Source organism: Salmo salar, chromosome ssa10 (genome assembly GCF_905237065.1).
Source record: "Salmo salar chromosome ssa10, Ssal_v3.1, whole genome shotgun sequence".
Classification (NCBI taxonomy): Eukaryota; Metazoa; Chordata; class Actinopteri; order Salmoniformes; family Salmonidae; genus Salmo; species Salmo salar.
This window is the reverse complement of record NC_059451.1, coordinates 103,629,370-103,655,709: the sequence shown is the minus strand read 5'-3', so window position 1 is coordinate 103,655,709 and position 26,340 is coordinate 103,629,370. Positions and strand designations below refer to the sequence as shown.

The following is a 26,340-nucleotide window of genomic DNA, read 5'->3' as shown; positions in this document are numbered from 1 at the left end:
AGGGAGGGAGGGAGAGAGAGGTGGGGGGAGTCAGGAGAGCAGGAGGAAGGAGTTGGGCTCATGTTGCTCATAAATGTTGTAGGAAGTTGGGAAGAATATTGCAGGTAGCAGGCATTCAACAGCCCTGTCTGTTGGCGCTACAGTGCTCCCCCCGATGACTCCCAAAGCTATTTGTTAGGCAGGCCTGGATGGCAATCATCGCCTGTTCTCGGCAGTCTCCTTTGGTCTCAATGTTAAAAGAGCCAATTCTGAAGGTTTTCATTCAAAGGAAACACTGATCATAGATTTTTCCCTGGTTGTCAGAACTTTACTGAAAGGAGTAACATTGACATACTCCCTACATTAAATAAGGGGTTGTATAATTTAGAATAATATCACACTGATAGAATTTGTAATAATGGAGAAATCCCCAGTCATCGAAAATAATTCCCTAATTATCTGAACTTTATATCTGTCCTAACTGCTTACCTTAGGTGAAAATCATTGTTCAAAACGTTCTCAATAACTTTCTCAAACCCATAGCTATACTATGAAGCCACTTGAATAAAATATCAAACTACAGTGGCATTCACAACGATAATAATTATTGAAGAAGTAAGGGTGAAATTCCCCTTCAGCACTTTGTGCTTGAACCCATCATCAATGCCCGCAGGTCTGCTGACAGAGATCCAGTGTAAATCTAAAAGGCTGAGGAAAAAAGCCAAGGTCTCACCAGGACAGTCCACCGGGGACGAGACAGAGGGGGGAGACAACGGAGACACCAAACAGGTCACCTCCACCACCAAACTGTCAAAGGTAAACTCTCCCCCTTTTACTCTTTAGAATGTTTTTTTGCTCTTCAAAATGGGAGACATGTCAGTGATTCCCAATTGAGGAATCTAAATACTATCAACAAAATTATTTTAGATGTTTATAGACTCAACAAAACTAACTTTTTCCTGAAATACATTTCTTTGTAAAAATAATAGTTATAATTGTTTTTTTCTTTGGTTGTCTACCTGTCTTTATCTAAATATAAATGCCCTACACTGATTACTGCATATGGGAATTACATGAAAATGAGGGAAGAAAAGGTTCCTCAGCTGCAGTTGTCTGTGATCCCCATAAACCCAGTGTTAAAGTAAACCATGAATATTTAAACATGTCTAAAGTCCTGTTGCCACCAAGGGATTGTATTACTCACAGCTGAGACTGCCACTTCACAAAGTATGACTCATAAATAGCCCTAGTATTACACAGAAGAGATTCAAAACGGATAGCTAATGGTTTTATTTCAGGAGAAGCTTGAACTCAGTCAAGAGCAGCAGGCTCTCTTGAGCTTCATCGTAGAAGCTTATCAGAAACATCGAATTCCTCAAGACATGGCCAAAAAACTGGTACGTGATATCTCCTACAATTCTAGCAAATTCTGTCCCACTGGGCACAGATGTCAATCCAATGTCTATTCCATGTTGGTTCAACGTAATATCAGTGAAATGACGTGGAAACAACGTTGATTTAACCAGCATGTGCCCAATGGGGTGTGTTTTTCACCAAGCCATAGTGTATGCTTTTACAAATCAGACATATTCATAGTTCATCGAAGACAGTAAGATACCCTTGTAACATATCCCAGAATAGATATGACTTACACTACATGCTCTCTATCCAAGTAGAAGTCAGACAGTTTTTTTCCCTCAAGTCGTAAATGAAGTTACATAAAAGTCGTTATCAGCCAGCAGTGTCACTCCACACACATTCTGTAATTATCAGCCAGCAGTGTCACTCCACACACATTCTGTAATTATCAGCCAGCAGTGTCACTCCACACACATTCTGTAATTATCAGCCAGCAGTGTCACTCCACACACATTCTGTAATTATCAGCCAGCAGTGTCACTCCACACACATTCTGTAATTATCAGCCAGCAGTGTCACTCCACACACATTCTGTAATTATCAGCCAGCAGTGTCACTCCACACACATTCTGTAATTATCAGCCAGCAGTGTCACTCCACACACATTCTGTAATTATCAGCCAGCAGTGTCACTCCACACACATTCTGTAATTATCAGCCAGCAGTGTCACTCCACACACATTCTGTAATTATCAGCCAGCAGTGTCACTCCACACACATTCTGTAATTCTCTCCCTTTTGTGTGTCCTTGTTGTTTCTCCAGCTACAAGAGCAGTTCAATGCAGAAGAGAACTTCCTTCTTTTGACAGAGATGGCCACCAGTCATGTTCAAGTGCTGGTGGAGTTTACCAAAAACATTCCAGGTCTGGACATCTATTAGGCTATGATGATCATGCCAATATTTTCAATACATAAAAGGTTTCTATAAAGAGATTACTCCCATGGATTATCAGTCAACATCGATTATCAGTCAACCTCTGGCCTTTTGTACCTCGGTACTCCATAGTTATAGTCTAATCGGCTCCTTGGCATCATCATAGCAACAAATAGCTTGTATGACTTAACATAATAGTACCGAGCATGACATCGGTCATCATTCTAATTCAAGACTGTATTTTTTGTTGTTTTTAACTTACCTTTATTTGACCAGGGAAGACATATGAGACCTAGGTCTCTTTTTCAAATGTGCCCTGCACATTACAACACAAAAATACACATTTTACACAAAATATACATATATACACATTAAAATACAAAAACACAGTCATGGGAAGCACAAATAAAACATCCCAAATCACCCAGAAAAACAGTTACATTCCTCCACAAACAAGTCCCCAATCAATACTTTAAACTGCCTGAACGGCACCACAACATTAAGTTGAAATGTATTTCGAATTTTGTTCCATCAATAAGGTGCATTAAATAAAAGCAGAGTTACTTAGCTCGGTGGAGACCCTGGGAACCTCAAGTTAACCAATCCTGTGAACGGGTTAGGCAACTCAGGTGTCTATACTTCAACAGCAAAGTTAGATAAGACAGAAGTTTATGAAGTAGGGCCTTGCAAACAAAACGGGAGTAATGTAAAGATCTACAGGTCTTTAGTGAAGTCCAGCCAACCTTCTGACACAGGATGCAGTGCTGAGTATCAAAACTGTCACCTGTAACAAAATGAAGGGCACTATGGTAGACGGCATCCGAAGGTTTAAGAGTAGTAGCTGCACTATAATAAATAATATCACCATAAGAACAAATTAAAAGGTTGACTGAATAATCTACTTCCTATTGCTTAGAGAAATGCACAATCTGTTTCTGTAGAAAAAGCCAACTTTAAATCTTAGCATCTTAACCAGTTCATCTAAATGTTTTTTAATCGTCAAATCCATATCAATCCAAATGCCTAAGTATTTATATGCGGGAACACGTTCAATTGGAGAACCATCTAATGTAGTTCATCTGAAACATTCTTACGAGAGTTTAAAAACAACATGTAGTTCCTTTTGTCCGTATTAAGTTTTCAATCAGCAAGGGATTCCTGCATAGCTATAAAATCTGATTGTAGTTTTGACACAGCCAGATCAACAGCCGGGGCAATAGCGTACAAAATAGTATCAGCCGCAGATAGATGAAGTTTACAATTTTTAACAGGTTGACCAGTGGTGTTTATATAAATAGCGAAGAGAACAGGTCCCAAAATCAACCACTGTGGTACACCTTTATGCACTTCAAGAAATTCAGACTTAACCCCATCAATCATGATGGCTTGAGCTCTTTCACAAAGATAATCATTAAACCATGAACAGGAGTCAGAGCTCAGGCCTATCGAGGACAACTTATTCAATAAAATAGCACGATCAACAGTATCAAAAGCTTTTGACAGGTCCACAAGCAAAGCAGCACATTTCATTTTAGTGTCTAAAGCATTGACAAGATCATTAACAACCCCGAAGTGGCGCAGCGGTCTAAGGCACTGCATCTCAGTGCAAGACGCGTCACTACAGTCCCTTGTTTGATTCCAGGCTGTATCACTTCCGGCCGTGATTGGGAGTCCCATATGGCAGCGCACAATTGGCCCAGCGTTATCGGGGTAGGCTGTGCCCAGGCCTAAACCCGGATTAGTTTACATTCAAAATACATTTCTCAGATAAACAAATAACAAAGTTAGACATTTACCAAGGACTCAATAATCTTAGCAAGACAAGGAAGGTCTCAGGCAATGTAACTCATCACACAAGCGTTGTTTACCAAACCACCTCTGTTATATTGAAATGGAAAGGTCTTCCTTAACTAGTCTCTTTCTGTTGTTGAGGCATCTACTGAGTGAGTTTATTTAGCATAGTTTTATTTACAAATAGGATTTTTTACGGTTCAGTATTTTTAATTTCTCACAAACCATAGAGGAGGTCCATTCTCGCCTTCCTCCCTGCAATAGCCTCCCCTGACTGTGTGTGTGTGTCTGTGTACGTGTGTGTCTGTGTGCATTTGTGTGTGGGTGGGTGCATGTGTGCAGGTTTCTCAGCCCTGGACCATGAGGATCAGATAGCACTGTTGAAGGGCTCGGCAGTGGAGGCCATGTTCCTGCGCTCAGCACAGGTGTTTACCAGGAAGCAACCCCATGGACACACAGAGGTGTTGGAGGACAGGATACGCAAGAGTGGTGCGTTCATACTGGGAAAGTGGCGCATACAAGTGAAAATACTACAACAATACTCCAATATCCATCCACAAGTCTACTACTGCTATTAGAACTAAATGGAGGTTATCATTATCATTATCATCAGTATCATGATCCTCGAAAACATCTTCAGCTCATTCATCAACATGAACATCACCTTAACATGTCAAACAAATTTTTACCACAATCCATGTCCATGACATTGATAGGCATCCGGCCTTTCATCACACACACACACACACACACACACACACACACACACACACACACACACACACACACACACACACACACACACACACACACACACACACACACACACACACACACACACACACACACACACACAGGTCTGGTGTGAATAATAGATAGGACTGCTTTATCTGACGATCTAGTTGACGAGGAGACTGGCAGCCTAGCAGTGTACTGACCTGTTGATCCTTGGCCAGGTGTGGGTTACCCGGGTAAACGGACCCCTGCCTACCGGATAGCATTTCATTCCATTGTGAGCGTGTATGGGCAATGTGCCAGGTAGGGTGGTAAAAGAGGGCTGTCTTCAGGTGCTAGCTAGACTGGATCAGTTAGAACTATGCACATGATTTATCGTCCATAAATGCTGTTAGTGTTGGGTATCGGATGGCAGTGTGGTGTAAGGTGGCATGAATAATTCACTAAACATCCAATTAATTGTACTGGTCATAACACATCAAACGAGAGGATCTGGCTTTGATATTCTGATTTGTGTGTACAGTACACAAGACAACACATTACCCCAGCGGGCAAAGCTGGTTGAAATGACATCATTGAAACCAGTTTTCTCACTGAAACCAGTTTGCTAACTGGGATATTACAATAATTACTTTTAATAGAGAAGCCCATATTTCTGAATCGATGATTGGACCTTTTGTTGTTGTTAGGAAATCTTCAGTGTAATCCCTAACTAAATTTATTTCCGCATCTTTATTTATGAAACTCACTTTCATATATTTTTTAAAGAGTGCAGCAGTCTGGCTGCCTTGATATCTAAAGCCTACTGTATTGCTGTAATATGCAGTCATATCTGAGCTGTCACTTTGATACCCCTGGTTGGACAGTTGAATATAGAGTGGTAGAGATGGCTGCTATGTGTGCGTCATTACATCTCTTGGTGCAGGTCCTGAGTGAATGGATTAGTTGAGAGACATTCAAGCTAAAGGCCAGTCTGAGGGGAAAGAGAGAGATGTCTAAAGAGGCTATTGTTCTTTATCTAAACATCAAGAGCTCTATTGTCCCCCCTCTCTCCCTCTTTGTGCGCTCCTGGCATTTCTGAAGGCTTATGGCTCTGTGATTTGACTGACTGGATTGGGTGGATTTCTAAAATGGTTTTGGTGGTAGTAGTGGTGGAGGTGGGGGTTGTCCTGCTCTCAGGATTTTTTTTATGGAAATCCGGAAAAGTCCAATGGTATCCTCAAATGGTATACTACCTCTAATTTTATATCACATATTTTGGTTCATTACAGTGGGACGTTATGGGAATTATACTAGATATCAGTATATCATCTATACCGTTGAACAATGTTTGAACACGTTCCCTGTGATCTATACTGCATAGATGGACAACACTGCCATCCAGTGGTTGTGTATTGATCATGCACCTCCACATGTTTTCCAGGCATATCAGAGGAGTTTATTACACCCATGTTCACCTTCTATAAAAGCATCGGGGAACTTCAGATGACGCAGGAAGAACACGCCCTCCTCACCGCCATTACCATCCTGTCACCAGGTGAGCTGCCACCTGGGCATGTGGCACAAGTTAAAATGTCATGGTCAAATCAACAAAAATCAACTTGATTATTTGGTTTGACCTTACTGAAAGGTGATTGGGCCTTTTTTTAAATGTGTCGAATACCCCTATCACTCCTTCTTAGCTATCGATGGCTAAAGTTATTTGAAGTTTGTAAACCGAACCATGAAATACAGTTTCTCCTTCTCCATAGACTACTTTCAGGGTGAGAAACGATCTATCGTTTAGTTGTAAAATATTGAACTTTTCTTTCATCTCCTCTACAGACCGGCCGTACGTGAAGGGCCAGCAGGCGGTGGAGAGGCTGCAGGAGCCCATGTTGGAGGTGCTCAGGAGGTTCTGTGCCATACAGCACCCGCTGGAGCCCCAGCACTTTGCCCGTCTCCTGGGCCGTCTGACTGAGCTGAGGACACTCAACCACCACCATGCTGAGATGCTCACCTCCTGGCGCATGAGCGACCACAAGTTCACACCCCTCCTCTGCGAGATCTGGGACGTACAGTAAATGGTACAGAGGCTGCATGGATGGACGGATGGATGGACGGATGGATGGGTGGATGGATGAGGGAGAGGAGAGGAAAAACAAACGTTTCACCTTAGTGACTCCTTTGACCATTTTAGATGCTGCAACCTTTTCAGAAGCTGACTATTTTACCGTTTCTGATGTTCTGACTTTGGACTTAACACCGCTTTGAGATGTTGTGAAGGAATATTGTGTAGGCTATGCTCAGGTGTTCTGTGAGCTTTTGTGATGGACTACTTGAATGTGACCACCTGTTGCCAAAGAAACTTGGAGACATTATTTAAACATCTCCCAACGGGATAATGGACTTATATTGTCACATTTGCCAGATTTTGGAGAAAGCAATGTGATAACACCCCTAGCATTGACAATTCATGTTTTAATCACTCATTAAACATATTTTGACTAATAGACTTTGTTTACTGTAGTCATGTTATTGTCCTTTAATTGTGTTTATACTCATTGGGCAGGTTTCCCGTAAGCACGCTGAGTGGAGAATATTCATTGACATTGCTTTTAAGTCCAGGCTTAATTTGGAAACCGCCCCATAATATTTCAGTTTGGGTAGTCAAACTAAGCTCAACTCATAACCTAGTTATGAACCACAGATGTTTACACTTGCTGAAATATTTCTCACAACATAACTAGATTGGAATACTCCTATAACATAGTTACTATTGTGGTGGCAAATATAATTAAAATTAGGATTTTAACCTCATGTGGAACCTATGGGGTCATATTTCAGACTTTCCCAATACGATTGCTTGTCGATAGCATGATATCATATCCCCTGTTTATGTTCAGATACAATACATTAAAGAGAAGCCGTTGTTCATGAACAATGCCATTGCTCAGATTGTTCATTGTTCAGATAGCACACATATGACATATTCTTACGTTAAGGATTCTGTTTATACTCAGATAGATTAGGGAATGATTATAATGGTTTACAATCAGACTGACATGCAAATGGCACCTGCTTCCTGGTATCGTCCCTTCTGTATACCTGTGTCATGAATCTAACAATTTGACCCAATTATGTGAGTAAATACTCACATGTATTATTAAAAAACTTCCCAATGACTCTTTCTTTTTATATCTTTAATTTGCATACCCTTATGACAATACCTCTAACAGTGTTGGGAAAAGTGACAAATTGTCATACTTGACTAAAAGTAAAGATACCTTAATATAAAATCACTCAAGTAAAAGTAAAAGTCACCAGGTAAAATACTACTTGAGTAAAAGTATAAAAGTATCTGGTTTTAAATGTACTTAAGTACAGTGGTGTAAAAAGTATTAAAGGATCATGCTTGAGTAAAGTACAAAGTAAAAATAAATGCTATACATCAAATTCCTTACATTAAGCAAACCATGTCGGCACGATTTTCTTTTTTTTTTTTTATTTACTGGACAAACAAAAACACACTCCAACACTCAGACATAATTTACAAACTGAGTACTTGTGTTTAGTGAGTTTGCCAGATCATAAGCAGTATGATTTGCTGTATATTGATATGTGCGTACATTGGACCATAATTCTGTCCTGCCTCAGCATTCAAAATGCAAATGAGTACTTTTGGTGTCATGGAAAATGTATCCAAAGTAAAAAGTACATATTTTCCTTAGGAATATAATGGAGTAAAAGTAAAAAAAATATTAATAGTAAAGTAAAGTACACCACTGAAACCACTGACCTCTACTAAAATGGGGAACTAAAGGGAAGAACACTGACCTGATCATTAAAAAAGAGTGAGGAAAGAAAAGAAGCTCTGCTTCAGGTTTGCTACAGCATTTGTTTGACACGTTCATGCATTTCTAATGTAGTTCCATTTGTTGAGAAACCCATAATATTCCTGGAATTTTAAGATCAAAGTAACAAACAAAAGAAACAAGGAAACATATGACAAATGTCCCTCCTCAATAAATGGCACAGGTTGGGAACACATAGCAGTTCTAAGAACATGGTCCATCCTCCAAGTGCTTATTATGCTAATTTACTGTGAGAACACTCTCATTTGTCACAATTGGGAACGTTGGGTGCATAACATTTTGAGACACCCGTTTCAACAATGTGTATTTAGCTTAGGAAATCAGGGCTGTGAACTTAAGCAATGAAACACTTGTATTATTTTTTTCCCCGTCACTGAGTTTACTTTACCTACATGAGGGACTCACAACTCTTATATTTGTGTATGATGCACAAAATGCATCATACACAAAAGAAATTGCCTGGGGATCAAAATGTAATTTATAGACAAGGAAGTTAGCAACATCTACAGCAGAAACTATGATATGTATTTTCCCCTACAAAATGTACCCTCCCCTCCCACTCTGTGAACCAGAGCGTCTAGTCTATACAAACCTCACAGGTTCTTCGCTGCACGATAACAATAGCACAATTACGGATAAGGAACAGAGAGAGCTTACATCCAGGTAACTCACCCATTTTCATAAAATATGCAATCTTTTTCTATTTGAATCCATAATTTCCCTTTTGGGATTAATATTAAGTATTCCGAATCTATCATCTATCTTATGTATCTGTTTTGTGCAAGTGATTTAAAGGCAAAAAGCTATACAAGTTATATTTTATTGATTCTAAGAAATGTTTTAGGAACTATTTTTCTGTGATATGACTTTTTCATATGTTATTCATAAAAAAAACGGATTCTGTGAGTACATTAACTAAAAATCCATTTCAACATACAGTATTTTATGTAAATGTATGAAATAGAGTCTATTTATTTTCTGGTTAGTTCTACGTCTAGATAAAACCCTGTACAGCTGATGTTATTTTGATTATTTTGGAGTCATGCTTCCTGCTTCTGATAATACTGTCGAGCAACACCACCAACACGGTTCCCGCTGGCCAAAAGCCATGCACCCTCTTCGCCGCAGTCAGCTGTGCATTGGTTTGCACCAAGCCTCCTTCTCCTCGTCAAAAGTCTGTGGGAATTCATCTTCAACAGCTCTGAGAAACCGACAAGGAAGACAGTGGTGTGGGTAAGCACAGGGTGTTTGATGGGAATTCATCCCTTTTATTCCCCATAAAAATGGTTACCTGTAACTATGGCGGGTTGTCTCTTTGCAGGAGCAGTATGACTTCCAGTAGACACCTCAGAAGGTGTTCCATTCTCTAGCATTCCATTTGCTTTCCTTTACCTACAGTACTCCTATTGTAATCTTCATGTAGTTGGATCTGTGTGTTCCAGGTGCTGTGTATAGAGTTGCTGGTGGAGGTGGGAACAGCGGTCCTTACCATCGTCATCGTGCCGTTCTTCGACATCATGACCAACATTAAGATGTTGAACAGTGTTGTCTTCCTGTCCTCAGTCCTCCAGGTGGGTGCCCAGTATGTTGCCAGAGAGCAGAATAGATTCACAATTCCCTCCATCCTCTCTATCGGCCTCATTCTGATAGGCTTCCTGCTCTTCGCCCTGAGTTACCTGCTGGGAGAACAGCACAGAGAGATGGACCTTTGGGTTGGCATGGCCATCACTGGGACCCACTTTGTCTCCGTGAACTGGTGGGAGAACTACAGCAGCCTCTATAGAAGCGCCTTCCTGTACAGTATCCTGAGGACATTGGGAGATCCAGGAATGTGGTATGTATTCTCTCCAGCCTGGTCCGACTCCTGGTCACTTCGGCTGTGGTGGGGGGCGTACGTCCCTCTGTTAGGGGGTGGGTTTGATGTTGTCCACTGGGCACATCTGGTTCCTCCAGACCCAGTGCACTGAGAGGACCCAGGACCTGTTTGTATGGAAGATCCACAAGGGGGCCTTTCTGGAACAGTCCATGCTGCTCAACGTACGTTTTGAGATTCAGAAGGACAGAAAGCAAAAAAGGTAGGATTTGTCCAGTTTCTGTGAAGTGTGAGAAAGTGTATGTGTGTGTGGTGTGTGTGTGGTGTGTGGTGTGTGTTTATAATACTGTATTTCCTTCATCACTAGGGAAACAGATCCAGCTACAGAGACCTGTGACGAGATTATGAAAATAATAATCCACATTTTCAGGTAAAGTCTGAAAGCAATCATTCTTTCCCACTAATGATAGAATGATGAATGATCTCTTTCTTTAATAGGCTGGACAAATACAGGCCAAAGAATAACCCCACCAATGATGTGAGCTTTGAGTCCCACTATCATGACTCAGGATGAGACCCAGATGGTAAATGGTTCAAGTCTCAGAGATGTATTGAATATACGGTGGCAGGCAAAAGGCAGGTTGAGGGCAGGCAGAGGTTCATAATCCAAGGCAGAGTCAATCAGGGACAGAATGGCAGGTGGGCTCAGGGTCAGGACAGGCAGAAAGGTCAAAACCGGGAAGACTCGAAAACAAAACTTCAACGCAGGAGAAACGGAAACACGCTGGTAAGACCTAACAAAACAAGACGAACTGGAAAAAGACAAACAGAAAACGCAGGTATAAATACACAGGGGAAAATGGGGAAAAATAGGGGACACCTGGTGGGGGGCGGAGACAAGCACAAGACAGGTGAAACAGATCAGGGTGTGACACCCACATTTACTTCAATGACACCTTTAATGAAATACACCCTCTCCCCCGTTTTATATAGATGACGTTGAACTATTTCATCTGCACTGCCATGTGGCTGGTGGCAACATTCTGCCATTAGGTCTTTGGAACCTCGGTCTACATCAGAATCCCAAATCTCTATCTCAATTTTTCCCAGACTGGGACCCATATCTACCTGGATCCTATGGGACTGATGGTTTGGTTGAGCTTTACATCCTTGCTACTGGTGTAGTTCCTTGCCAGGGTGTATCACAGGTGATTTTGTTTTGAATCTGTCTTTAGTTTTCATCCAATTCTAAACCCTCAAATGCAAAATACTCTCCGTTGTACACTGTGATTTAATTTAAATTTAACACTGTGATTTAAATCTGAAATCCTTGGTTGCTACATCCATTTTTGGACATATAAATGATTGATTCTTGAGGAATATAACTTAGAAATGCCTCATGAGTTTATTTCAACTGTTGTACCCCATCAGAACCCAAAATAGAAGCTTGTTTTATGTTTGTAAACAAAGTAAACAAAACATGGTTAAAGCTATCATTTGGATATCATGGTCAGTTTTTGCATCCATAGCTCTGTTTATGAATTTGAGAGTGATACAATTTCTCCATGCGCATCCCTCAGCTTTTTACCAAAACACAGTTGAGGTGACCGCTTTGTTATTGTTTCAAAGTATTCTAGCTTTAATAGCATGAACTTTTAATCCCATTGCCGGTACGTCCCATTTTTCCATTCTAAAACAGATATTACATTGTTGTTCAATTTGTTTTATTTTATTATTATTTTATCTACCCTCGGATCCATTTTGTGGCGTTTGTGGCGTTTGTGGACACAGAATCCAAGACTAGGATAAGACTTGTGAAACACTCATAGCAGGATTCAGTCGATGAGAAGCAGGTAAATGTAATAAGTAAGTCAATATTTTTTGGGATCATCTTGTTGACTTTTAAGTCATAAGTCAGAAAGTCATCAAAATCATTGTATAAATCATATCATAGCAATATCATTCTTGATATGTAGTTGTGTATCTTTATCCTCTAACTCTGAACGCTTCAAAGATTACGCTCATAGAAGAGACAAACAGGGTCAGGTTTCTGTGCATTCAGAATCCGGTTGCATGGCTCAGTAGCAGTGACTGTGTGAGGTTTAAATGAGTGTCTGATATTGGAGAATCCACTGCTAGTTGGTGATGGATAATGGTGGCTGAGCTGGAAGCATTGGGTCTCTCACAGGATAGGGTGCAACCTGCAGCCAAAGATAGACTCCAGTGGCAGAAGATTTTTGCAGCCTTATGTCCACACTTGAGATGAGGAGAACAGAGTAAATACTGCTTGTTGAATTCAGAACAAACATTGACTGCATGTTGTATGTCAAGCAAAGTTAGAAAGTGCTTTGCTAAAGTCTATGAGGTTTCAAGGAGTGTCTGCTCAAATTGAGCAAACTGCACATGAAATCAACTACTCAGAATCAGCAATGTCACACTCTTTAGAACACATATCTGAGTATGAAGTAAGCTATGTTAACTATCTACTACCTGTGGTATTTACTGTATTTACCTCTGAATCACTGTATTGACAATTGTTTATGTCATGCAGATGTGCTATTTATAAAATGCATAGCGATATCTCATCTGAATTCTTACATCAAATCTGAACAATGTTTTTGTTTGAGCTCAGGAAAGAAATCTCAGATCAATTTGAGAAAGGCTTGAGAATCGCTAACACTGGTTGAGAATGTTGAGTTCCTGATAATCTTGTAAATTGACCTTTAACAATATTCTTTCACTATGCATTCAGAAAAGATCAAACATTCATAACTACATCACATTCAGGTTATGTAACTCCATACAGTCAGTCAGGCAAACTGTACAGTATTTACACAGTAGTCTCTACTCAGTGCAATCACTACAGAAGTTAAAGTATTAAATGGTTTTATGAGTTGTTCTGAGACTTGCATAAACATCTGGATATATAAAGATTACATAGGAAAGCTTTACTTATTATAACTCATAGCCTTTGGTGAATAAGAAAAAAAAGTCAATGAGATTCATGAGGTATCCAAGGAATCCTGATGGTCCAGCATCATACTAACATATTGCCTCTAACTTTGGTTTGAAACGCAGCCAAACACAAAACATAACATTTTCCATCGTTTTACAGAAAATGTGCTTATAATAAGAAACATTACATGATTATGTGTGATAATGTCATAAGCTTGTCGATGTATGAACAACAAAACATTACATCATCTTGTGGAATGATATAATACTTCAAAGGAAATTGCTATTTAATCAATAGAAGAGCAAACAAATGTGTATCTGTGTATAAGATATGTACATATTTTCCCCATTTTTCAGCGGTCGCTGCTGTTGTTGTTCAATCCACACCCAGAAAGTGACTGCAGCGGTTCTACACAAAGCCTATAAAGCATTCACACTTTCACAACTTTGGTTTTGTAACCATAGCACCATGTACATTTGAAGGAGGGTCCAGTGTGTTTTGAAGAACTCAGAGCCCTCAGACGTGAGTTCTGTCCTAGTCCTAGTCCTGGCTGGCTGTGGTGGTGGGCTCAGCGTCTGGGTAGACCAGGAAGCCTGAGAAGGTGGTGTAGCGTCCCTGGTTGCTGTAGACGGCATAGCGCTCATCCTGCTGGCTGTAGAGCCACACAGTGTCCCCTCTACGCAGCGGCAGCAGCAGACTCTGGCTCTGCATCTCCCTCCTTCTGGACATGTCCTCATCGAACACCATGGCCTGCACCTCGCCGTGGCCCGTCATCAGCTTGACCGACACTGCCCTGTGCGGATGCTTCCCCACAGTGAAGGCAAAGTAGTAGGCCCCAGGGTAGCGGCAGGTGAAGCGGCCAGACGTCTTGTTGAAGTGCGCTCCGATGTTGACGTACTCCACGTCGAAGGTCAGAGGCTCCTTCTCTTGGTGCCCGCCACCATTCTCCCCCAGGACCGGGGATGTCCTGGCCACGGAAAAGGCAGAGCGAGGCTCTTCAGGGGCCTTAGCACTACTGCTCAAGCCATGCCTGTGGTCTCCAGGAGGAAGGCAGTTGGGGTTGGGGTAGGGGTAAGGCTGCCCAGGCAGGGATAGGTGGTTGTTGAGATAGCCAGGTGCGGGGATGTCGGGGTACACCAGGTAACCGGTGAAGGTAATGTAAGGGCCAGCGGTGCTGTAGAGAGCATGCTGAGGACTGTCCTGCAGCATCAGCCACACTGTGTCCATGGCCCTCAGGCTGATCATGACACTTTGACTCTGGACCTTCCGCCCTTTCTTTTTGTAGTCATCGTAGGCCATAGCCTGCACCTCCTGCCCATTCTTCACCAGTATGACAGATAGCATCTTCTTAGGATATTTCCCCACTGTGAAAGAGAAGTAATAAGCCCCAGGGATTCTGCAGCGGAAGTGGCCGGTGTCTGGGTTGAAGTCACTTCCTGCGTTGACCAGGAGCCTGTTGAAGGTCACAGCCTTCTGGGTGCCTCCTAGGATGCTATTGGTCCGTGTGGCCGAGAAGGAGGAGCGGAGGCCCATCGTCACAGGAGCCACATGGAGGGGTGTGACCGACCCCAGGAAGCTGAGTATGCCCAGTAAACAAGCCAGGTGCCAAGGACTGCTCCATGATGTCCGTTCAACTTGGAGAGATAAACAACAATGAGTAAAAATACTTCCTTTTCCTTCAAAAACAATTTACAACAGTTATATTTATCAGCCAGTCTGGCTATTCTATTCTATTTTTGCTTCAACCAGCTGTTTCATTGTAACAATGTAGCATTTTTGTTGTTGCTTGGAAACATCAAGCCACAGTTTTCTTCTTTGGCAGTCCACCTTATTAACTCCATACTTTTCAAGTTTTTGAAAATATAGCTTTTTTGTGGATTGTAAAATGTTGTACCTTATACAGTCAAATTGGGCAAAATAGTTTCATTCCTGCACAGCATTTCACACTTTCACAATGTAAACCTTTTTAAAATTATTATTCTGTTAAAAAAGGCAAGATTACAAGCTAAGATTGCGTAATGTGTCATTGTGTGATGGGCCGGCTGAAATACTATATGAGTGGGTTAGGAAGTCTGGTTGAGCCCTGTCAGGACAGATCCTGCTCATCAAATCAGATGCCCTGTGGAAGCAACAGCTCCTCTAATTCAGCTGGTATTGTCTGTTCTCTCTGTGCACTGAGAAAACGGACTAGATTAGACCCTGGTTCATCTGTTCCTGTGTGTCTGGACAATGGAAAATTTGGGATGGGGAACGACGTGGGGCAGGGCATCATGGGTAGTGTGGGTTAGGGACAATTTTTTTGTTGTATAAAGCCTTATGACATGGTGGACAATTGGCGGACGAAGATCAGAGTGAGACCATGGGAGGGATATGTTGTGGGTCAATTGTGGGAATGAGGTTGTTTTCAGGACAACAATCCTCAATACTTTATCATTATGTTATACATGTATAGATTTTTGAATCTTGATTAGACTGTTATAAAAGGCACTGTGGAAATGTTGAAGTAAGTTGTCATTTCAGGGCCTAAGCAAATGTTTCAGCAGCTTCCTATTGTTACTTGATGTTCTCTGTCTGTGTTATTTCTAACCTGTTATTTCTAGCTCTGGTAGATGCATATTGCATGGTTGAAAGGGTGGGGATCTCCCATCCCAGAATAGTTATGGCTTCACTTATGAATTAAGCCTCTTTTCTGGAGCATTTGACGTCCTCTAAGAAATGTCATTATTACTCATCAAATGGGTTTGAGCTAACTGAGTATGAGAAAATAAACAGTATATCACTCAATGAACAATTCATTAATATATTTTAAAATAGATTTTGCTTATGTAAAACATTTGATCACATTTTTTAAATTTAAATGACTAAAGCTCCAACAAATCCAGATGGCCGAACCATATTCTATACAGCACTAAACGTATGGAAAACCTGCACCTAGTAAATAAAATATACAGTACATTACCACCAGTAATTACAGTCTTATAACCTGAGGTTTTAAACCTGGTTACTTTCATATGTCTACCATTATTGCCTGTAATGTTCATTCATAATCACTGTAATGATACACTACATTAGCAAAAGTATGTGGACACCTGCTCGTCGAACATCTCATTCCAAATTCATGGGCATTAATATGGAGTAGGCCCCCTCTTTGCTGCTATAACAGCCTCCCCTATTCTGGGAAGGCTTTCCACTAGATGTTGGAACATCGCTGTGGTGACTTACTTCCATTCAGCCACGAGAGCATTAGTGAGGTAGGGCACTGATGTTGGGCGATTAGGTCTGACTTGCAGTCGGCGTTCCAATTCATTCCAAAGGTGTTCGATGGGGTTGAGGTCAGGGCTCTGTGCAGGCCACTCAAGTTCTTCCACACCGATCTCGACAAACCATTTCTGTATGGACCTTGCTTTGTGCACTGAGGCATTGGCATACTGAAACAGGAAAGGGCCTCCCCCAAACTGTTGCCACAAAGTTGGAAGCACAGAATCACCTAGAATGTCACAGTATGCTGTAGCGTTAAGAATTCCCTTCACTGGAACTAAGGGGCCGAGCCCGAACCATGAAAAACAGCCCTGACCATTATTCCTCCTTCACCAAACTTTACAGTTGGCACTATACATTGGTGCAGGTAGCGTTCTCCTGGCATCTGCTAAACCCAGATTTGTCCGTTGGACTGCAGATGGTGAAGCATGATTCATCACTCCAGAGAATGCGTTTTCATTGCTTCAGAGTCCAATGGCGGTGAGCTTTACACCACTCCAGCCAACGCTTGGCATTGCGCATTGTGATCTTAGGCTTCTGTGCGGCTACCCGGCCATGGAAACCCATTTCATGAAGGCCCCGACGAACAGTTCTTGTGCTGACGTTGCTTCCAGAGGCAGTTTGGAACTGGGTAGTGAGTGTTGCAACAGCCCTACATGCTTCAGCACTCGGCAATCCCATTCTGTGAGCTTGTGTGGCCTACCACTTCATGGCTGAACCATTGTTGTTTCTACACGTTTCCACTTCACAATAACAGCACTTACAGTTGACCGGGGCAGCTCTGGGAGGGCAGAAATTTGACTGACTTGTTGGAAAGTTGGCATCCTATGACGGTGCCACTTGAAAGTCACTGAGCTCTTCAGTAAGGCCATTCTACTGCCAATGTTTGTCTATGAAGATTGCATGGCTGCATGCTCGATTTTATACACCTGTCAGCAACCGGTGTGGCTGAAATAGCCAAATGTACTAATTTGAAGGGGTGTCCACATACTTTTGTTTATATAGTATATACATTAGCACTGAAATCTGTGTGTTTCAATAAGTTGAACTCTGTGAAACCTATACTGAAAGAACAGAACAGTTGACAAGAGAGGCAATTTTTATCAACTGCCAAAACTCAAACTGAAAATGTAGATATTTATTTTTACTTCAAGAGAATATTCAAAAGTCAAACTATGTTCTTCTATTTAGTGATGTGGAAACATTTCGCCCCAGAACATATTTTAAGATATGACAATTACAAAGAAATCAGTGTCGAGATCAAATAAGATTACAAGTCAATCAAACAGTAAACTCTTAGAAATGATTTGAATGAGGTCAGGTTTAGTTATGATTCGTACAGAAATACAGCAGCAACAATCCCATAGCTCTTACATCTCTCAAGCCATCTCACAAAATCATGTAACTTCTGTATTGGAACCTTTATATATACAGTCTATGTAATTGACATGACAGCTAATGACAGAGAAATACAAACAATACAAGTTTGGGTCCTACCTGTTCTCGTGTTCTGGTACAGAGTGTTCATGTCTGTAGTCAGCTGGTCACCTTCTCTCTCGTTAGCCTTTCCCCAAAGTCCCTACCACTGTGCTGCTTAGATAATGTCCCCCCCCCCCCCCCCAGCCTCACCGTCAACCCATTGGGCAATGGTATATGTCCATTGGGATGAGTCAAGAGGTGGAGCTCCATGGGTCCCATTTTACACTGCTGACCCCTGCATCCTGGTCTGGGTGTTTATCATTGAAGGGAGGAAATACACAGGTTTGTTTAGTCTCATAACGGAACAGAACATCTAGTCAACATTGTGTTGAGTTTATAATCCTTAAAAACGACCATGATACTGGTTTTAAATTGTAGAGCACCATGTGCACAATAAAGTGGTCATAGGCCTACCTTTTTTAAGTAAAAAATAAAAGCATATAGTCCTTTCAATTGGCCCCTCAGCAAGAAATGACTTACACTTTGAAATTGATCCAAAAGGGATAGGGTGCCTGTGTGATGGAGCTTAAGCCTACCATGTCTATTTCACAGCAACAGTAGGACTAACATGAAACAAAATGAATCACAGATGTTTTAACAAGCATCACTTACTTTATCTCATTCATGTCCATAACCGAAATGTATCATTTATGTTGGCACACGTGTTGTCTGAGCTTACTGATGGACAAATCTGAAGCTGTCACGCCCTGACCTGAGAGAGTCGTTTTTCTCTGTTTGGTTAGGTCAGGGTGTGACATGGGGTGGGCATTCTATGTGTTGTATGTCTATGTTGTTTTTCTTTATTGGCTGAGTATGGTTTCCAATCAGAGGCAGCTGTCATTCGTTGTCTCTGATTGGGAATCATACTTAGGCAGCCTTTTCCCCACCTGTGTTTGTGGTTATTATTATTTCTGTGTGTATACGCCACAGTTGCGTTACTTGCTGTTTACCTGTTTATTGTTTTGGTGTGGTTTTCTTCAAATAAAGATGTGGAATTACTGGCACGCTGCGCCTTGGCTCATATATGACAGGGAATTTGAAGATAGAGAACGTGACAGAAGCCATGTTTTCAATCAGCCAAAGCACTTGTCTACAATGGGAGTTTTTGATATTGTACTATATTTAGTCTTTGGACACATTGGGTTACTGTTTTTTATAATTTCATGTGAATATATGTTCAAATGATCAGATCTTAATAATGTTTGCTATATAGATTGTCCAGACCAATATATATATATATATATATATATATATATATATACACATGAAAACAATATCTAAAGAAATCCACACACACCTATAGCATATGCAGTATAAGCAAATTCAATGGAGACAGTCATTTTACAGCGTAATCTCTCTTTTTCAGATCTTAAAAATTGTCTGGACCAATATACAGTACTTGTCAAAAGTTTGGACACACCTACTCATTCAAGGGTTTTTCTTTATTTTTACTATTTTCTACATTGTAGATGTAACGTGTACGCTGGGAGTCAAAAAGCAATTGTATGGGGGCCTGACGAGCCGGCTGAGACATGGGAGCCTGACGAGCCGGCTGAGGCATGGAAGCCTGACGAGCCGGCAGAGGCATGGGAGCCTGACTAGCCGGCTGAGGCATGGGAGCCTTATGAGCCGGCTGAGGCATGGAAGCCTGACGAGCCGGCAGAGGCATGGGAGCCTGACGAGCCGGCTGAGACATGGGAGCCTGACGAGCCGGCTGAGGCATGGAAGCCTGACGAGCCGGCTGAGGCATGGGAGCCTGACGAGCCGGCTGAGGCATGGGAGCCTTATGAGCCGGCTGAGGCATGGGAGCCTGATGAGCCGGCTGAGGCATCCCCGGTTGCTTTGGCAGCGGCAATCGGACATGACGTAATCAATATAATAAAAAATATCCCTGTTGCTTCCCTTTGGTGAGGCGTTATTCTGTAACGTGTACGCTGGGAGTTGGAAAGCAAGTGCAGTTGGTGAGTTTAATACATTTTATTTTACTGGGCAAGTCAGTTACGTATAAACAGAACATTTAACAAATACGAGTAGAGCATAGACATGAAACACATAACCAGAAACAATAACACATGGGGAAAAAACCAAAGGTAGTGACAGATATAGGGGAGGTAATCAGGAAGGTGATGGAGTCCAGGTGAGTGTCATGACGCGCAGGTATGCATAACGATGGTGGCAGGTGTGTGTAATGATTAGACAACTGGCGACGTTGAGTGCCGGAGAGGGGAAGCGGGAGTAAACGTGACAGTAGAAAAGTAGTGAAGACATCAAAAGAAATAACACATATGGAATCATGTAGTAACCAAAAAAGTGTCAAACAAATTAAAATATATTTTATATTCAAAGTAGCTACCCTTTGCCTTGATGACAGCTTTGCACACTCTTGGCATTCTCTCAACCAGCTTCATGATGAATGCTTTTCCAACAGTCTTGAAGGAGTTCCCACATATGCTGAGCACTTGTTGGCTGCTTTCCTTCCCTTTGCAGTCCAACTCATCCCAAAACACCTCAACTGGGTTGAGGTCGGGTGATTATGGAGGCCCGGTCATCTGATCCAACACTCCATCACTCTCCTTCTCGGTCAAATAGCCTTTACACAGCCTGGAGGTGTTGGGTCATTGTCCTGTTGAAAAACAAATGATAGTCCCACTAAGCGCAAAACAGATGGTGTATCGCTGTCGAATGCTGTGGTAGCCATGCTGGTTCAGTGTGCCTTGAATTCTAAATAAATCACTGACAATGTCACCAGCAAAGCACCCTAAAACCATCACACCTCCTCATCCATGCTTCACCATGGTAACCACACATGCAGAGATAATCCGTTCACCTACTCTGCGTCTCACATGACATGGCGGTTGGAACCAAAAATCTAAAATTTGGACTCATCAGACCAAATTACAGATTTACGCTGGCCTAATGTCCATTGCTCATGTTTCTTGGCCCAAGCAAGTCTCTTCTTATTGGTGTCCTTTAGTAATGGTTTCTTTGCAGCAATTCGTCCACGAAGGCCTGATTCACGCAGTCTCCTCTGAACAGTTGATGTTGAGATGTGTCTGTTACTTGAACTCTGTGAAGCATTTATTTGGGCTGCAATTTCTGAGGCTGGTAACTCTAATGAACTTATCCACTGCAGCAGAGGTAACTCTGGGTCTTCCTTTCCTGTGGCGGTCCTCATGAGAGCCAGTTTCATCATAGCGCTTGATGGTTTTTGCGACTGCACTTGAAGAAACTTTCAAAGTTCTTGAAATTTTCTGTATTGAAGTAAATAATGATGGACTGTCGTTTCTCTTTGCTTATTTGAGTTGTTCTTGCCATAATATGGACTTGGCCTTTTACCAAATAGGGCTATCTTCTGTATACCACCCCTACCTTGTCACAAAACAAATGATTGGCTCAAACACAATAAGAAGGAAAGAAATTCCACAAATTAACATTTAACAAGGCACACCTGTTAATTGAAATGCATTCTAGGTGACTACCTCACGAAGCTGGTTGAGAGAATGCCAAGTGTGTGCAAAGCTGTCATCAAGGCAAAGGGTGCCTACTTTGAAGAATCTCAAATATAAAACACATTTTGATTTGTTTAACACTTTTTTGGTTACTATATGAATCCATATGTGTTATTTTATAGTGTTGATTTCTTCACTATTATTCTACAATTTAGAAAATAGTAAAAGTAAAGAAAAACCCTGGAATGAGTAGGTGTGTCCAAACTTTTGATTGGTACTGTATATAAAAACAATGTCTAAAGTATTCCACACACACTCACACGCACTCCTAGAGTACATTATACAGCAGAAACATATCCAATGCAGAGTGAGGCATGCTACTGTCACACCCTGATCTGTTTCACCTGTCTTTGTGCTTGTCTCTACCCCCCTCCAGGTGTCACCCATCTTCCCCATTATCCCAGTGTATTTATACCTGTGTTCTCTGTTTGTCTGTTGCCAGTTCCCCCTTTGAAGAGGGGGATGACCATGGCAGCTTTCCAGTCTTTGGGGATCTCAGCTTGAATAGGCAGGTTGAATAGGCAAGTAGTAGGGGTTGCAACAATTTTGGCAAATAATTTTAGAAAGAGAGAGTCCAGATTGTCTAGCCCAGCTGATTTGTAGGGATCCAGATTCTCTTAGCTTTTTCAGAACATCAGCTGTCTGGTTTTGGGTGAAGGAGAAGCGGGGGGCTTGGGAAAGCTGCTGCAGGGGGTGCTGAGATGTTGGTAGGGGTAGCCAGGTGGAAAGCATGGCCAGCCATAGAAAAATGCTTATTGAAATTATTGTATATTTATCGGTGGTGAGTGTTTCCTATCCTCAGTGCAGTGGGCAGCTGGGAGGAGGTGCTCTTATTCTCCATGGACTTTACAGTGTCCCAAAACTTTCTGGAATTAGTGCTACAGGAAGTACATTTCTGTTTGAAAAAGCTAGCCTTAGCTTTCCTAGCTGACTGAGTATATTGGTTCCTGACTTCCCTGAAAAGTTGCATATCACGGGGGCTATTCGATGCTAATGCAGAACGCCACAGGATGTTTTTGTGCTGGTCAGTCAAGTCTGGGTTGAACCAAGGGCTATATCTGTTCTTAGTTCTACATTTTTTTAAATGGGGCGTGCTTATTTAATATGGTGAGGAAAGCACTTTTGAAGAGCAACCAGGCATCCTCTACTGACGGGATAAGGTCAGCGAGTAGGCCTTCAGGATATGCACTATACTTTATCATCACATTTTGTAATGCATGTAAATGCACAAAACAAGTTACAGCGTTCTTACTGTTCTACCCTCAGAATTGACAGAAGACCCTATGGTGGTGGCCGTGGCCAGTGGTGGAAATAGTAAAGGGCCGGGAATGACATACGACTGCTATCTTAAATAAAGCAGGCCATTGAGGAGAACGATGACACCTTTGCCAATGTGGCATCCATCAGCCTACCAACAATTGCTCGACATTTGAAGAGGCACCAGGTATCTATGAAACACATTTACCTGGTGCCTTTTAAGAGAAACAACGACCAGGTGAAACAACTGCGGGTCGAGTATATTCAGGTACAGCACTATACTGTATTACTGTTACTATTTGATGCACATGCTACTTCACAATATCATTTTGGAACTATACTGTAAAAATAACTGACCAAAATATATTTTTAGAGGGTGATGGTGCTTGATGCTGCTGTGAACCATCACAAGTATATCTTTGTTCATGAAGCGTAATTCAACCTGGCCAAAACTCGTGTCGTGGGCGGAACCTCATCGGTCAACAGGCGACCGTCCTAGTCCCTGGACAATGTGGGTTAAACATCTCTATGTGCGCAGGTATCTCTGAAGATGGTGTGGTAGGATGTATGGTAGGATCCTACAATGCTGCACACCTCATTGTGTTTCTCAATGAAATTGAGCAGGCCAGTCAAGCTGAAGGGGTCACCTACTGTATGTCGTTGTGTGGGACAATGTCAGGTTCCATCATGCAGAGGTGGTTGAGGCATGGTTTCGGGCCAATCCCCGATTCGTGACCCCAAACTCTACTTTCCTCAACCCTATTGAGGAATTTGTTTCAGCATGGAGGTGGAAGTGTGTACGATCACACTTCCACCCATCCCCATGAGGCATGTGAAGACATCAATGCAGACCAATGTCAAGCTTGGATTCACCATGCCAAAAGGTTTTTCCCATGATTGCATGAACAATGAGGACATTCATTGTGATGTGGATGAGAATTTATGGCCAAATGCTTAAGACAGGCTTGATCCAAATTAATGGTTTTATTTTCATTTGTTTCATTTAATTTCTTACATTTGATTACAGACAGTACACCTATGTTGCAATTATTTCTGAAAAATATTTTGCATGAATGATTGAGCACACCTTTGATTACACATTGGATAGATATTATGTAAATTATAGATTTTCTGTCAATTTTGTTGGATAATGTAAGAGTTTTCACATTAGGCAATACAATGTAATTTACAGTACTGTAGCATATTATTTTCAGCACTTCTAAGGTTGATTTGAAACATGTATCTTGCATTGTTTTCTATTCCATTAACTGGTAGTTAAAACAACTAAATTGAAAAGATATCACTATGTTTTAGTGATTAAACAAATCTTCTCATTAAATTTCACAAACTTCTATTTTGAATCAATGGTTGTGTGGTGAGAGATGTTTACAATCCAAAAGAAAGCACAATTACAGGTTGTTAACGAAAAACTGTCTGTGTGACCAGTTTGGAGTTCAGTACTAAGATTTGTCAAAATGTACCACACACCTGTGAAAGGAGTACCAAAGCGATTTAACAAAAAAAAAACTAAGATTTGAACATGTATTCACAGGATTTGATTCATGAAAAAAAACAGTAACCCCATGTGTCCAAAGACTAAATATAGTACAATACAGAAACTGTTGTAGTTCACAAATGACAAAGAGTTGACTAATATACAGTGCATTTGGAAAGTATTCAGAACCCTTGACTTTTTCCACATTGTTACATTACAGCTTTATTCTAAAATGGATTAACCCTCCTGTTGTTTGTTTCATGTTAATTAATTCTGTGTTCCCGGTCCAAAATGACCGCTCCATTATAGCTGATTATAAATCCATAATATATTATCACCTAATATTGTGTTAGATCTTTTTATCAACTTAAGTTCTTGTGAAAATTACAAGTTTTGAACTTCTATTTGATATTTATGGCCTGTAGGCCTCATTGACCTGAGCTCATACAACTTGTTTTTGAGTAAAAAAAAGCATTAAATAAGGATTATTTTTACTATAACAAATACTCAGATGAAACATTGTGCAATTTATCACAGACTACTTTGTGTCAAAATTTAACAAGGACTCTCTCCTCCTTGCCAGTGTCACGATCAAAGATATAATCAAGAGCCTCACATACAGTATATCGTTTGGTCATTGTGCAGCCACAGAATGAATTGTGAGCAAGGCCTCAAAAGCTTTATATACCGGGAACACAGGTGTACAAAAGTTAAAACACCCAAAATGTAATGAAAATCATCTAAATGTATTTTGTGTGTTCAGATGCCCTGTGTGGACAAAGTCATAGAACCTTATGACAATCAGATTTAATGAACTACATTTTTCAGAGAGAAAACTTGTAAATTTGACCAATTTGACCGGAACACAACAGGAGGGTTAAATAAGCAATTTTCCTCATAAATCTACACACAATACCTCTGACTGGAGTTAAAGGTTCACCTTCAACAGGTCAATGACCCAAAGCACACAGCCAAGACAACACAGGAGTGGCTTCGGGACAAGTCTCTGAATGTCCTTGAGTGGCCCAGCCAGAGCCCGGACTTGAACCTGATAGAACATCTCTGGAGAGACCTGAAAATAGCTGTGCAGCGACGCTTCTCATCAAACCTGACAGAGCTTGAGAGGATCTGCAGAGAAGAATGGGAGAAACTCCCCAAAATCAGGTGTGCCAAGCTTGTAGCGTCATAACCAAGAAGACTTGAGGCTGTAATCACTGCCAGAGGTGCTTCAACAAAGTACTGAGTAAAGGATCTGAATATTTATGTAAATGCTTATTTAAAAAAAAAAAAACATTTTCTAAAATTCTGTAAACCTGTTTCTGCTTTGTCATTATGGTGTATTGTGTGTAAATTGATGAGGGAAAAAAAGATTTAATCAATTTTAGAATAAGGCAGTAACGTAACAAAATGTAGGAAAAGTCAAGGGGTCTGAATACTTTCCGAATGTACTGTATTTGGCATATTGGGGCTTAGAACAAGTCAAATAACAATACTATGCTTTTAAACAATTTAATTCTGAAATATTCCATTGTCAACTTTGATTAACATTTCAATGTGACCTGTCTAGATACTTGTAACTAAATTGAAAAAATATATAAACGCAACATGTAAAGTGTTGGTCCCACCTTTGATGAGCTGAAATAAAAGTTCCCAGAAATGTTCCATATGCACAAAAAGCTTATTTCTCTCAAATGTTGTGCACACATGTGTTTAAAATCTGTAATAAAGCCCTTTTGTGGGGAAAACTCATTCTGATTGTACTAAATATAGTACAAGGATGTGAATGCGATGTGGATCTGTCCAATCAAACACTGTCACTTATCATACCCATTAACCATAATAAAACTACATTTTCCATAATCTTTAATGATGGTCTCATGACGCAGAACTGCAGAACACCGGAAGACGTGTGTGCGCGCGC

General features: G+C 41.1%; 2 protein-coding genes across 5 annotated transcripts in view; one reads left to right on the top strand and one right to left on the bottom strand.

The window, feature by feature from the left end:
• The window catches only part of LOC106561422 (bile acid receptor), a 37,046-nt gene extending 29,756 nt beyond the window's left edge, over positions 1-7,290 (top strand). For 3 of the 4 annotated variants that reach the window (XM_014125383.2, XM_014125385.2, XM_045688293.1), the window contains 6 exons: positions 653-795; positions 1,278-1,376; positions 2,162-2,261; positions 4,406-4,552; positions 6,222-6,335; positions 6,623-7,290. In XM_014125383.2, the coding sequence (XP_013980858.2) occupies positions 653-795; positions 1,278-1,376; positions 2,162-2,261; positions 4,406-4,552; positions 6,222-6,335; positions 6,623-6,861 (842 nt within the window). In that variant the 3' untranslated portion in view covers positions 6,862-7,290. The remainder of the gene's footprint in view (positions 1-652; positions 796-1,277; positions 1,377-2,161; positions 2,262-4,405; positions 4,553-6,221; positions 6,336-6,622) is intronic. The other variant, XM_014125384.2, reaches the window with a different exon arrangement.
• Positions 7,291-13,334: 6,044 nt separating this feature from the next.
• On the bottom strand, positions 13,335-18,265 carry LOC106561423 (complement C1q tumor necrosis factor-related protein 4). The gene is made up of 2 exons (XM_014125386.2): positions 18,177-18,265; positions 13,335-15,055 (listed from the first exon to the last, which is right to left on the bottom strand). The coding sequence occupies exons 1-2, from the start codon at positions 18,205-18,207 to the stop codon at positions 13,962-13,964; spliced, it is 1,125 nt and encodes a 374-aa protein (XP_013980861.1). The 5' UTR covers positions 18,208-18,265; the 3' UTR covers positions 13,335-13,961.
• Positions 18,266-26,340: the final 8,075 nt, after the last annotated feature.